This window comes from Xyrauchen texanus, chromosome 11 (genome assembly GCF_025860055.1).
Source record: "Xyrauchen texanus isolate HMW12.3.18 chromosome 11, RBS_HiC_50CHRs, whole genome shotgun sequence".
In the NCBI taxonomy this organism is placed as follows: domain Eukaryota; kingdom Metazoa; phylum Chordata; class Actinopteri; order Cypriniformes; family Catostomidae; genus Xyrauchen; species Xyrauchen texanus.
The window spans coordinates 42,277,707-42,290,532 of NC_068286.1; the positions used below are offsets into that span (position 1 = coordinate 42,277,707).

General features: G+C 39.8%; 2 protein-coding genes across 10 annotated transcripts in view; both read right to left on the reverse strand.

The window, feature by feature from the left end:
* LOC127651753 (sorbin and SH3 domain-containing protein 2-like) overlaps nucleotides 1-12,826 on the reverse strand; it is a 113,059-nt gene that overhangs the window by 2,439 nt on the left and 97,794 nt on the right. For 8 of the 9 annotated variants that reach the window (XM_052137748.1, XM_052137751.1, XM_052137749.1 and 5 more), the window contains 7 exons: nucleotides 9,164-9,225; nucleotides 8,819-8,865; nucleotides 8,067-8,181; nucleotides 7,848-7,976; nucleotides 7,103-7,273; nucleotides 2,421-2,458; nucleotides 2,182-2,288 (listed from right to left, as the gene is read on the reverse strand). In XM_052137748.1, the coding sequence (XP_051993708.1) occupies nucleotides 2,182-2,288; nucleotides 2,421-2,458; nucleotides 7,103-7,273; nucleotides 7,848-7,976; nucleotides 8,067-8,181; nucleotides 8,819-8,865; nucleotides 9,164-9,225 (669 nt within the window). The remainder of the gene's footprint in view (nucleotides 1-2,181; nucleotides 2,289-2,420; nucleotides 2,459-7,102; nucleotides 7,274-7,847; nucleotides 7,977-8,066; nucleotides 8,182-8,818; nucleotides 8,866-9,163; nucleotides 9,226-12,826) is intronic. The other variant, XM_052137750.1, reaches the window with a different exon arrangement.
* Nucleotides 2,466-7,082, reverse strand: LOC127651776 (uncharacterized). The gene has a single exon (XM_052137785.1). The coding sequence runs from the start codon at nucleotides 6,820-6,822 to the stop codon at nucleotides 6,019-6,021; it is 804 nt and encodes a 267-aa protein (XP_051993745.1). The 5' UTR covers nucleotides 6,823-7,082; the 3' UTR covers nucleotides 2,466-6,018.

The following is a 12,826-nucleotide window of genomic DNA, read 5'->3' on the forward strand; positions in this document are numbered from 1 at the left end:
TAGAAAGGAAGTCCCGCCTTACAGGTAAAGGAGCCAATCACCTTTTAGATACAGACATCGCCTGTCAATCATCTGGAGAACGTGCATTCGCTTTAGTTATACAAGCCGAGAAAAATTTGTTTTTTAGTGTAATCTGAGATAAAGAAGCACAGTGTATGATTCCAGCATTGTCTGATTTTACTGCTATTTTAAAATATGTTCTTTAATTGTAATCTTGACCAACTGTTTTTGAGATTTCGGTGTTCCCCCATTCAAGTAAATAGGAGCTGCACTGGCATGACAGGAAATAGTCTCCCGGGAGCATTCCAAAGATGGCCGACAGTGGACTGACTTGCTAGGTAGACTTTAGGTGCATCCCAAACCGCAAATTTCTACTCTATTTTTTATCATTTTGTAGTGTAAGTACAAGTAGTATGTTTATACTGAAAATGCATCAAAAAGAAATTTGCTATGAGTACCCGGATGATGCACTTTATCAAACTGTCAAAACACAGTGTGGAATGTTGGACACTTTGTGCACTCCGCGCACGCTGCTTGCCATACATTGCGGAAGGGGCGGAGTTACTGGCAGTGATGGTGATCTGGCAAAACAATTGTAAATAATGGAGAATATGACAACTTGTGAAAATTCTGTTAAGACAGCACCTTACAAAAGTGAGTCAAATGCTTTACCATCATACCATGTTGTGTGAATATGTATATTATTGAGATATAAGTGTTAAACTGAGGGTGGATAGCGCGCAAAAGCTAGTGGCAACACAACGCTTTGGTTTGAAATGTCACTTCCATCAGCTGTTATACGCGAATGCTTCCATGTAGTAAAAAACTTTAAATGTTCTGAATGATACTACACTTTATATATTTATACAAGGGCTGTCAATCGATTAAAATCTTTATTTTTTCGAATTAATTACATGATGTCCCGATTAATTAATTGTGATTAATCGCATTTACAAATATATGCTGAGAAAGCCCCTCATATAACAATAATTCAATATATAATGATGAAATAATTATACATAGTTATCTTTAAATATTTAAAAATTATATATGTAACGCATGTTTGTGTTGTGCTGCTGCTGGATGGTTATTTTCTTCACTATATAAACTGCGCGTTACCACACAGCTGATGTTTCACTTACTGCCCTCTGGAGTAAACAGGCGGTACTACAACCTTGCATTTCTCAGGAATCTTCCTTATTACGGTCCGGGGGCATTGCGAATAATTGCGCAAATTTTTTTTACGTCTTATTTTTTATAAACTTAATCGCACTGAATTAACGCGTTAAATTGACGGCCCTAATTTATACACAACGTGGCTAAGTGCATAGTACATTTTGTAAGTGCATAGTGTATGTGTTGTTTGGAAAAACGTGCTACATCTGTCAAACGCACAGTTGCTGGGCAGGTTGCATGCACAGAGATGCACTCCAGTAGTCATACACACACGTGAATTTACACTTTTTTTTACTTGGATTTATACAGTAGGCACTGATATATTTCAGTACTGATATAAAAATGTATTCTTAGAAACTGATGTCATAAGAACCCATAGTTACAGAATCACTCTGAAAATAATCATCACCACAACACAGACAAGCTCACATTATCACAATTGCCAAAACTCACCACAACAAGTTTTCTTAAGTTGGAGCTGCAAGTCTAATCTTGAAATATCCACTTGTTTGGGGTAAAATGAAGGCATTGCATGGCAAAAGAAAGTGTTTGTTTTGAGCGCTTGCTGCTGCTGCTGCAGTGATGAACTGGACTTGAGTGAAAAAGCGCAACTGTAAAGTTCCGCTGTTGTAAAATTCACATTTAAAAATCTCTCATCAAATTACGCATTTATTAAAACGCATTTAATTAAAACCTCGTTTAATTCGTCCATTGTAACAAAAGGAATGTTGCCTATTTTAACAAAGTAAAACAAATGTCATTAGACGTTTACTTGAGTAGGAGTTAAAATGATCCACTATTAAACCTACTTTTAAAAGTAAATTTTCTCCAATATTGCACTGAAGTAAATGTAGCACGTTACTACCCACCTCTGAGTAATACAATCAAATGCTGTCACTTTCCTTAATAACAATAGCAAAAAATATTTTTTGTTAACTTTCCATAGAAAAGAGAATGTTATATGGGTTTGAAATAACACAAGGAAGTGTAAAATGAAGGACTTACCAACAAACCAGCCATCATCACATTTCTCGATGACATCAACAGCATCCCCTTCCCTCAGCTCCAGCTCATCCTCGTTACGAGGCACATAGTTGTACACAGCTTGAAACCTTGAGTAACATTGAAATAACGTTTTCCTTATGTTACTGTTCTATTTGTGATCAGACACTGAATAGAAATAAATAAATAAAAAATAATAAACAATAAAAACAAAAAACAAAGCAAATGTAGGTGTAACTTACGGGTCACTACCTGCATGCACAGCATCCTGCATCATTTTCTTAGAGAGAGGGAGAGAGAGGGGGAAGAGTCAATATATTGCACACATATTGCATCAAAGGGTCAGTACATCATGCCAAATCCAGGCACATGATGTCATTGTTATTCTTCATCATTTCATCAAAGAGCTTAGAGATGACCCAATGTGTTATAGTTCACAAAGAGAGGAAAACCACCCATGATGTGGTCACCAGAGAACTATTAAAGGGATTAGAATGGACATTTCCAAGTCTGCACAGCTGCTAGTCTCACAGCACACTCCATCCTACCCTCCGTGCTCTACTGGGTGATAAACAGGGAGATAAACAGCGCCTCCTGGTGGAAGCTGGGCTACGTGGCGGCTTACCCTCAACCACCACCTCTTGACTATAAACTTTCTGCAAGAAGCAAACGCAAGGCAACCAGTCAGAGATCAACACTGTCTCGTACAACATCCGTCTAATCATAATGCAGTCACTATGCATTAATTCCATTTCAGTTTTAGTAGTCATTCCAGAGACTTGAATAATTAGGGATTTGATACAGTATAGACAAACTCTAGGCAAGGAAGAGTATTTATACATACATGCAGACACAATGTATCACTCGCACTATGGACGTCAGTCTGGTTAGATGGCATATTTAAATTCACATGAATGAAAACGATGCAGTAAGGAAAATAAATACAGTCCGGTCAATGTCCTGTACTGTTGTTACCAAAAATCCAAAAAAGATTGTGAAAATGAAATGTGACAAAATGTCAAAATGGTATTTATTTATTTGTAAGGGGGAAATATTTGCCCCTAGATTTGATTTTCAGCTGCATTTTTTTTTATTTACATTTTAAGGCAACCCCCCCACCACCAAAACCATATAAAACAAATTTCATCTCATCTGTTGGCTTCAATTTAATCCATTTATTACAGTAATACAAATGTTCAAGAATGAGAATTTATTACGTTTTACCCTAAACATTAAACCAACAACTAATTTAAGCAATCATACTCTATGTATCACTAGGACTATAAAAAAATATTAAGAACTATGTCAGATTCCTTATGGGGGCATATTTTACACCTGTGTTTTGAATTGAGGGGCATTTTTATTTTGGTCTGACCTTTCCTCGGACCTCAAGACAGTACAATCTATTTAACAGACAGTACATCTATCATTGAATCCTAGTTTTCAGTCACATGAAATGAGGTATAGTTTACCCAAAAATTCAAACTCACGTACCCTCATGTCATTCCAAACCCATATGGCATACTTTCTTATGTGGAACACAACAGGTATGCGTGGCATGAGTGTTCATACAATAACGTTTTTTTTCCAAAACCCACCGCATGCCTTCAGAAGACTTAAAATATACAATTCACCTGCCACATGGACTGTTTCTAGGTCCTTTTTTAAGCTTTAAAGTAAAGGCTTGGTCACATTTACATTTACACTGCAAATGGGTGATGGGTGAAGTACAGTACAGTCAAGGTGAATCCACATGATCCGGAATTTTGCATGATGGACTTCCGTAGCGAATTTCGCATGGGGATCAAGTTTGATTAACTTTTGATATGCAAATTCGCTGTGTTGATCAATAGGAAGTTGCTTGGTTTGGCAGTGACCTCTGTGTGGGCTACACTGAATGTTCACAATGGACAAGGAAACCATTATAGGGGTGACTTTCTATAATTCCACTCTTTCAGAATATAAAATGCAATGTCATTTTTGCAAGTTTTACACTTAACATCCGCACACGCCCTTTATGCCTGTGGAATTTTGCTGTGCAAAAGTAAATGTGACCGAGCCATAAGGCACTATCCACTGTCATGGTCATAAGGACAAAGTCATATGGGTTTGGGAATGAGGTCCCTTGCACACCTATTCACTCAAGCCTGTGTGATTATTTTGATAGTAAAAGGCTTGTATCCACATGTGACTAGACTTCTAACATTTGTTTAATGTACAAAACAATGTTCAGATTATCAAACTCATACGCACATGCACCTCAAAGCATTCCTATTTCCTTTTACATATAAAAACCGAAACCTTTTTTCAATCTTTTTACCTTGATCTTAGGAGAACGAGGCTGTGAACGTGGGGAGAGAGGAGGAAAAGAGAGAGAGGATGGAGGGGCAGATGGAGAGGGCTGAGTGGTGAGTACAGAGGAGGGTGGAGGAGATCGAGGCGGGGATGGTAGAATCTCAGGAGATGGAGAGCAATCTGAAGACGATGCGGGAAAGGATGGAGGAGGAGAGGGAGAGGAGGGTGGGGAGGCTGGAATGGTTGGTAGAAGAGGCTGGCAGGATGTATAAAGAGTAGGATGAAAAGAAGGAAAGGGAGAGGAACAAGGAGGTGAAGGGATTGGTGAGAGATTAGGAGAGGACGGCGGAGAAGGAGACTTGGAGGAGGCGATATGAGAGAATAAAGGGGAGGAGCCAGGAGAGGAAAGATGAGGATGAACAGAGGAAAAGTGTCCAGATGTTGAGAACTGAGAATCGGAAGGTAAAGATAAAGAAATGAGAGAATAAAAGGGTGGCTGAGAAAGAGGAAGAAGAGGGATTGGGGAGTATGGAGGGGTCACAGGAGGTGAAGGAAGAGGAGTGGAGAGAAATGATGGAGGAAGAGGAGAGTCTGAATGGGAGGCAAGACAGAAGGATGGGAATAAAGGGGAGGGAAAGGGTACCAAAGGTAGAGATGAAGCAAGAGGGGCAAAGGGAGGTGATAGGCATGGAGATAGTTTAGAAGGGGACGGCAGAGAGGGGTGGGCAGCAGAAACGGATGATTCAATGTCAGGAAAAGAAAAGCTAGTGGAAGAAAGAGTAAGGGAGGACTTAGGGGTTGGGGAGGAGGAGAAGGAAAGAGATGGAGTGATGGAGGAGGAAAAAGGGGTGGATTGAGCAACAGAAGAGGATTCAGCCTGACAAAGAGAAAGAAAGAGCTGAAATTGTGGTTCCACTACTAAGTACACAATTATATACAACTTTGGACCTAAGATAATGGTCCCTTTAACCCTCTATTGCATGCATTATGAAATCATTATTTAGAAAAAAAAGGTCCACATTTCTTGCACAAAATTGTAGGGTATGTTAGGTATGTTGCCGAGTTTGATGCAACATTGTGTGACAAAGGAAATATGAATCAAACACAGGTTTCAATTGATTTAACCCTTGTGCGTCAATAAAAAAAAGTTACTCAGAGGTCCTTAGAGGACAAAAATGTCCACGTCAAAAAACTGCAATAATAATATTTTATATTAATATTATTTTCCACTTTCAATTAGTGAATTTTTTTAAACTCCAACATCAGTCCTGATCATAACTACCAAATATTAATTCAATTTCAGGATTATAACGCATGGACTCGGGTATAAGTCGGGTTTGGTTTATTTTAAAGCCCTTGCAGACCGCTACTCATTACTGAGAGGCAACACAGAGCAATAGAGGGTTCATTTAGTCAATGAACATGCAAATAAAATTTGAGATGCAAAAAGTTGTAAAAAATTCAGCTTAATGATAGTATGAAAACTGGACTTAAAGATCATGGAGGTTTTTACTCCCTGCACACAACTAAAGTAAAATGATTTTGTCATACTGCAAGCTCTACCTCTTTTTTTGAAACAGCCAGCATGCCTGATCTGTTTATTGTTTCATCATCCTCTTCCTGTATGTACAACTCAGGAAGTCTCTCCAACGTTAGCGCAGCTACTGGACTCTGAAACTCTGATTTGCCACTCAAAATGACTGACGGCAGCTCGTCAGCCATTTTCTCGTAGATATCATGGTGTTCATCCTGTATATTTTCTGATTTGTGGCTTGGACTGATGGACAGCAGCTTATTGGATTCCGACCATTTAGGTAATAATTCTTGATTAGCTATATTTTTTGATTGGTTGACCAATGCGGCTTTAAGTTCATTGGGCAGTTGATTATTCACATACATAGACATGAGTTGGCCATTTGGATCAGGTTCACCTATAAGTCTGGGTGGGTCATAGTTTTGCTTCAAGCTTTGCTCCTTTACACACAGATCTTCAAACAGCTGTTTATTGTCACATCCCTCTCGTTCTCTTCTATACAAGTCCTGATTGTGCTCTAAGATCAGTAGTTCATGAGAATATAGTGAAACAGGGGACTCTGAAGTGATTGGTCCTTGGCTGGTTACAGGGGAGTGTTTTGAGGAAGGGTTTTGTGGTGGTGGTGTAAATCTTTGCACTGGTGGGACAGGGGGTGGGGGGCTTGTGCAGTATAGGCTGCTGGGGAAAGGAGGAGGGGTGGGTGGAACTGGACTGTCACAGGAAGTTGGGTAAGATGTGGACACACCCAGTGTGAGGGACAGCCATTCGCAAGTGACTGCTTGGAGGTGTGTCCTTGTGGCAGAATTAAGCCACATAAAATTGGAGGAGTCTGTATCGTGCTTAAACAGGGGGAAAGAAAGCAGGAAGACTGGTTTATGAACTTATTGGCTTTCAAAAACAGGTCTGTAGAGCAGTTAGAAATTAAACTAAGCTTTTTTTTCCTTCTAAAAAGAACATACAAACAAAAATAATAGAAAAATGTTAAGATCACATTCGACATCAAGCACCACAGTTCATTGTGTCAATATCTCAGTCATGTTTAAATATATACTGTAGGTGTGTGTGCGCATGTAAAAACCTGTGCTATAGGCTTACCTTCTGTGCCTTGTTTGTGTGCGTGTCTCCTTGGTGACTGGGGCTCTTGGTTGGAGAGCCCTTGATCACATTGACATAGGACATAGGGAATATGCCCTGCTTGTTTGAGCCAGGAATCTTTCCTTCATACCAATTCTGATCCACCTTCCTTAACAGAATCACTCGCTCCCCCTAAGGCATATGCATAACAGACACAGAGTTAAAGGAATAGTTCACCCAAATATTAAACAATTCTCTCATCATTTATTCACCCTCATGCCATCCCAGATGTGTATGACTTTCTTTCTTCTGCAGAACACAAATTATGATTTTTAGAAGTGTATTTCAGCTTTGTAGGTCCATACAATGCAAGTGAATGGGTGCCAACATTTTGATGCTCCAAAAAGGACATAAAGGCAGCATAAACGTAATCCATATGACTCTAGTGGTTAAATCCATGTCTTCTGAAGCAATATGATAGGTGTGGGAGAAACACTCTTGGAGAAACATAAGACATGGATTTATCCACTGGAGTCGTATGAATTACTTTTATACTGCCTTTATGTCTTTTTTGGACTGTCAAAGTTCTGGTCACCTTTCACTTGTATTGTGTATAAAAATAATTGTTTGTTTTCAGCAGAAGAAAGAAAGTCATACACATCTGGGATGGCATAAGGGTGAGTAAATTATTTGGGAATTTTCATTTTTGTGTGAACTATCCCTTTAACATTTGCAAGTTGCGAGGCTTATTTGAGAGTGCACTAACCTTTCTTAACGAAAGCTCCACATTAGTGTCAGCATTAAAGTTGTATCGCGCTATGGCCTCACCCATCTCTTGAACCTGAGCTGGGGGAGGAGGCCTGACTGGCTGCCTCCGCTCTGGGGATGCCACCTTCTGGGAAAGGGAGGAAATCAGTATATGTGAATATAAGCGTTTTGAGCTTATTATTTGAAATCAATCACACATAAACATATGGACACTGACCTCCACATATGAGATGGGGAAAATCCCAATCCGTCCTCTGTGTTCGCCTTCATACCAGTTACTGTCAATTTGTCTGATGATGTTCACTGCATCACCTTTCTTAAAAGAAAGTTCCCTGCAAAAATATATACACCCATCCATGTCTAAGCATGTCTGTAACCATAGAAATGCAAAACAGCAAAAACAAGTACAGTAAAAAGACATACTGGAAAATCAGTTTACCTTGGTTCACATTACTACTTGATACAGCCGATCAGAGGTAAAAATTATCACCATTGATAACTACATTAATAATAATGAAAATATAAGATAATATACAATAAACGCAAAGTGTCATGACATAAGCATATTTCAAAGGTCTCTGAAATTCATGACAATACTATTGGTTTTAATAACAACTATTTTTATGCAAGCTGATAATTTCATGCAGTGAATGAAATATCTGTTCTCAATTGCCAATGCAGAGGCAATTAATCGTTAAGCAACTTAGTAAGCAAAAGTCTAACAGTAAAATGCAAAGTGAAATAATAAAAAAAAAGGATAGAACATGCTTTGAATGCTGGGCCAAGAGTTAAAACTTGTGGCACAACACATGCATGCCTATGTATGAAACAATGGGAAAAGCAAAAACACAGCCCATTGTGCAGATTCAAACTGAGTTTGAAAGAAAATGCGTTGTGACCAATTTCTAGTCCCATGGTGATTAACATGCACCAGATGGCGCAACTCAAATTTTACACATATATACTCACTTGGCAGACTGAGCTTTAAAATCATAAATAGCCCTGGCAGACTGTTTCTGATGGAGGAGAGAAGACAATATAAGATAGGTCATCTGCTTAGAAGACACATACAAGGCAAGCAGAAATACCATGTGCTATCCAACATATTCACAATAAGCCATCAATTCTGAAACCGTAGCCAACAACAAAATGTTATTGAGGACGACAAGGTAAATGCACAGGGCTAAGCCTCAGATTTAGTACACTTTAATCAAAGAAGTTTGCCCTGCAGGTTTCAGAACATGGCTCTAATTAATTTAAAACTGTAGTTCATTCGTCATTTGAAAATAGATATGAGGAAAACACTCTTTCTACCTCTTTTTCTGGTGTGGGTCTTCTGCTCTGTGGTGTGAGACGACCTGTATCAGAGCCCTGATCTGTGGAAACACACAGAGAAACGGTCAACTGAGAGAACTGTGATAGTGTCCATGGTGACACCACATGCAATGATTCCAGTGGTTCCAAAAGGGGGCAAAAAAAAAGAATATATATATATATATATATATATATATATATATATATATCAAATTGAGGTCAAACAAAATAACAGGAATGTTCTGGATACAATGGCACAATCTGACTGCATAAAAATGGCATGCTCCCCCAAAATAAAGTTGTGACGGTCATCATTGTTTTTTAAACAAAAATGAATATAAAGCAAATGACAACATAGTGTATGGCATACAGCAAATGAACAAACATAATAAGCAAAGGCACAAAACATGCATGTCCCAGACATCCTTTGATTTACCATGAAATGCCAATACTTCTTTTCCACTTCTTTTCCATTTTCCATTTTGTATATTAAACACCCTTTTACGACTGGCATAACAAAATATATATTTTTCTTTCAAAAGGCACTGTGCTATCAAATGTCTAAGGATATCCCTAATTTAGCTTGACATCCATGAAAATGTGTTGTATGGTATAATTATATATACACTGTTGTTAAAAAGTCCATTGAAAATCTAGAATTTAAACTGTAATTTAAACATGAAATAAACAAAGTTTTAACAGGAAATATTATAGCTTGAAATTAGGAAGAGATAGTCTGCACTACTCCTAGCTCACTAATCAAATAAGCAAATTTGTGACATTGGCCATGCTAACTCCAACAAAAGGCCAGATGCATGCTGTCATTAAAGCTAAAGAGGGAAAACCTAAATTCTAAGAAATTCTAAAATTCATGTTAAAATAAAAAAACAAAAAAAAACTATAAACTATCTGCAAGAAAGAGGCATTTTCTCAAGTCATCTCAAACTTTTGAACCCCTCTGTATATACTTAAAACCCTATAAGTAAGAGATATTTAACTAATACGCATCTCTAGGGCACTTGTACCTTCATTGCTAAGAAGCGTGATGACTTGGTGGAAAAGAAGCGAAAGCGTTTGCAAGTGTGTGGTTAGGAACATCTGAGGTAATGTTAAGGATTCTGCAATAATGATAATTAGGGATAAATATGTTTAAGAGCTATGTAGCTGCACCTGAACAGCAGTGCTTAGCATAAGAGTGCTGGTTGTTGTTGGAGACATCTGCATGTTGGTGTTGCTGCTGGTTGGAGGCACATTGGTGGGATCCATGGTAAGGCTGGTGGAGGTGGGGTGAGGTGGAGGGGTAGCCGGATCCTGTCTGAGGCCTTAAAGAGGAGCTACGCTTGGGCACATCTGGTAGCAACTCCTCAAGTAGCCGCCGCAATATGCTATCATCTGGCAATCTTGCAGGTCCTTGCCCCTTTTCTGTCCTTATGTGATCATAAATGTCCTGCAAAGCGGCATCTAAAGCCTCATAAATTGCAGTTTTGGATTTGGGCCGTCCTCCTCTGCAGTGCCGTCGTTGAGTGGGTGGTGAGCCCCGTTTCCGTCGGAAAGGCACAGGGCTGACCAGGAAGGCCAGTTTGGAAAGGCCTGACTCACTGGGTGACTGTTGAGCTAGTGAAGGTGTACCGACAGAGCAGGAGTCTTGCCGAGCCCTTTCTTGTTGGCGCTCATGTTTTAGCATGGTGGTGAATCGCGTATAGGAGGCTGGACAGCGACCCTTACAGGAGCTGATGAGGTGGCGATGCTGGTAACCTTGACTTTGACCTACACTCTGGTGCAGGTGATGGTGACGGTGGTAACGGTGTCCATGGTGGTGATAGTGAGGTTGTCCAGAAACATAGAAGCTTTCTGATGAGGTGAGCGAGTAATGATCCAGGTCACTCTCACTGCACAAAGATGATCCCTCTATGTGGATGTCACTCAGTTCAGAGGCACAGGCATCCTGCTCACTGTCTGAATAATCTTGATGCTGCCGTTGGTTCTTCTCAAGGATTGGCACCAGGCTATTGATGTCTGGTCCCGGTCTTGGCTGTCCCTCAGGAGGACTCCTTGCCCTTTCTGGAGGGTCCTCCTCCTCCAAAAGTGATTCAACAGAAAAGCGGCGCTTGGGACAGCTGCTGGCCCTTGATGACCCTGGAGTCGTGGTGCCTGAGGGGGTATTTTCATCTCCAAGGTCTGGCATGGACTTTGATTTCTGGATGAGCTGCTCATAAGCAGATATGCGGTTGGGAACCATTTGTCGTGGTACCTCATGACCGAAAGGTGCCCAACCATGGAGGTTGTGCCTCTGCTGCTGTTGCCGTTCCAGTTCAAGAATCCGTGCACGTACTGAACGAATCACCTCTGAGGGCAACAGCTGCTCTCGGTCAATGTGGTGCATCTTCTTGTAAAGCTGAAGGAAACCTGGAGCATCATGTGGCATCTTGTGTCTGTGATGTCGACGTCCCCTGGGGGATGAGGTAAGACTTTTTACTTGAGGCTGTTGTTTAACACCTTCATCAAGCAAAGAACCCGCACTTTCCGAGCGAGTGGTAGTCACAGATGTGGATGCTCTCTCGTCATTACTACCATCATGTCCATTAGATAATAGATCATCACAGCTCCGTGATTTGAGCCTTGGTGATGAAGAGGCCATGGCAGATTCGTCATCAACGCTGCTCCAAGTTTCTCCAGCTTCGGGTTGGCGTGTATGCCAACCATTCTTGAAGCAGATGGAGCGTTTGGAGCTACGCCAGGTTGGCGTAGAGAGAGAGGGGGAGTCAGAGGAGAGACGAGAGGATAGGCGCTCCATCCCTGGAGAGCTCACACAGGAGGAGAGGGACTCACTAGCATCTCCAGCTGTGAAATAAAATAACATCCAACGCAGCATGACAGAGAGGAAACAGGAGATCGGGTTAATGAGCTCAGCTGACAGAGACAGAGAAAGAGAAAGCGAGAGACAGAGAGACAGAAACAGGTAACAGTTCAAGTGACAGTTAGTGAGAAAGGGTCAGTATAGTTATAAGAGAAAGAAGAAAACATGCAGTCTGGAATAATTACCAGGGATCCCATACTTTTTGACCACAGAAGTTTCATGCTTTATCCATAAACTTTTCAGTCATTTGTGATTACTAGATTATAATTTTTTTTAAATAATTTTGATTCAGACAGATTTGCTAATGTATCATCAAGACAAATCTTGTGAACCTTATTTGTGACCAATTTATTCAAAGAAACATTCACTCACAAATCACACATCACTATAGCATATGAACAAGTGAACAAGGCTTGTTTTACACAATCTCTACACAAGAGCAATATCTACCTGATGAAATATAAAGCAGTACATAATGAACTTTCCATGACTTTGTATATTTTATTAATTTCCATGACTTTTCCAGGCAATTAAAAAAATTGATATTTCCATGTTTTCCATAATCGTAGTTAATCCGAATTGCATTATTCCACAAACTCATACATTACACGTATAATCGCAAGCTAGCAAATTAATAAGAGAGCCTTCTCATTTTCAGGCATTAATGTAAGAGAGCATAAAGACAATATAACTTCTGAATAAAATAATGTATTGATTTAACACTTGAAAATGCCATAAAACACAATCATATTATTTATAGATCACTGAAATGTCACATTTTAACACAATATTACAGTAGATCTGTC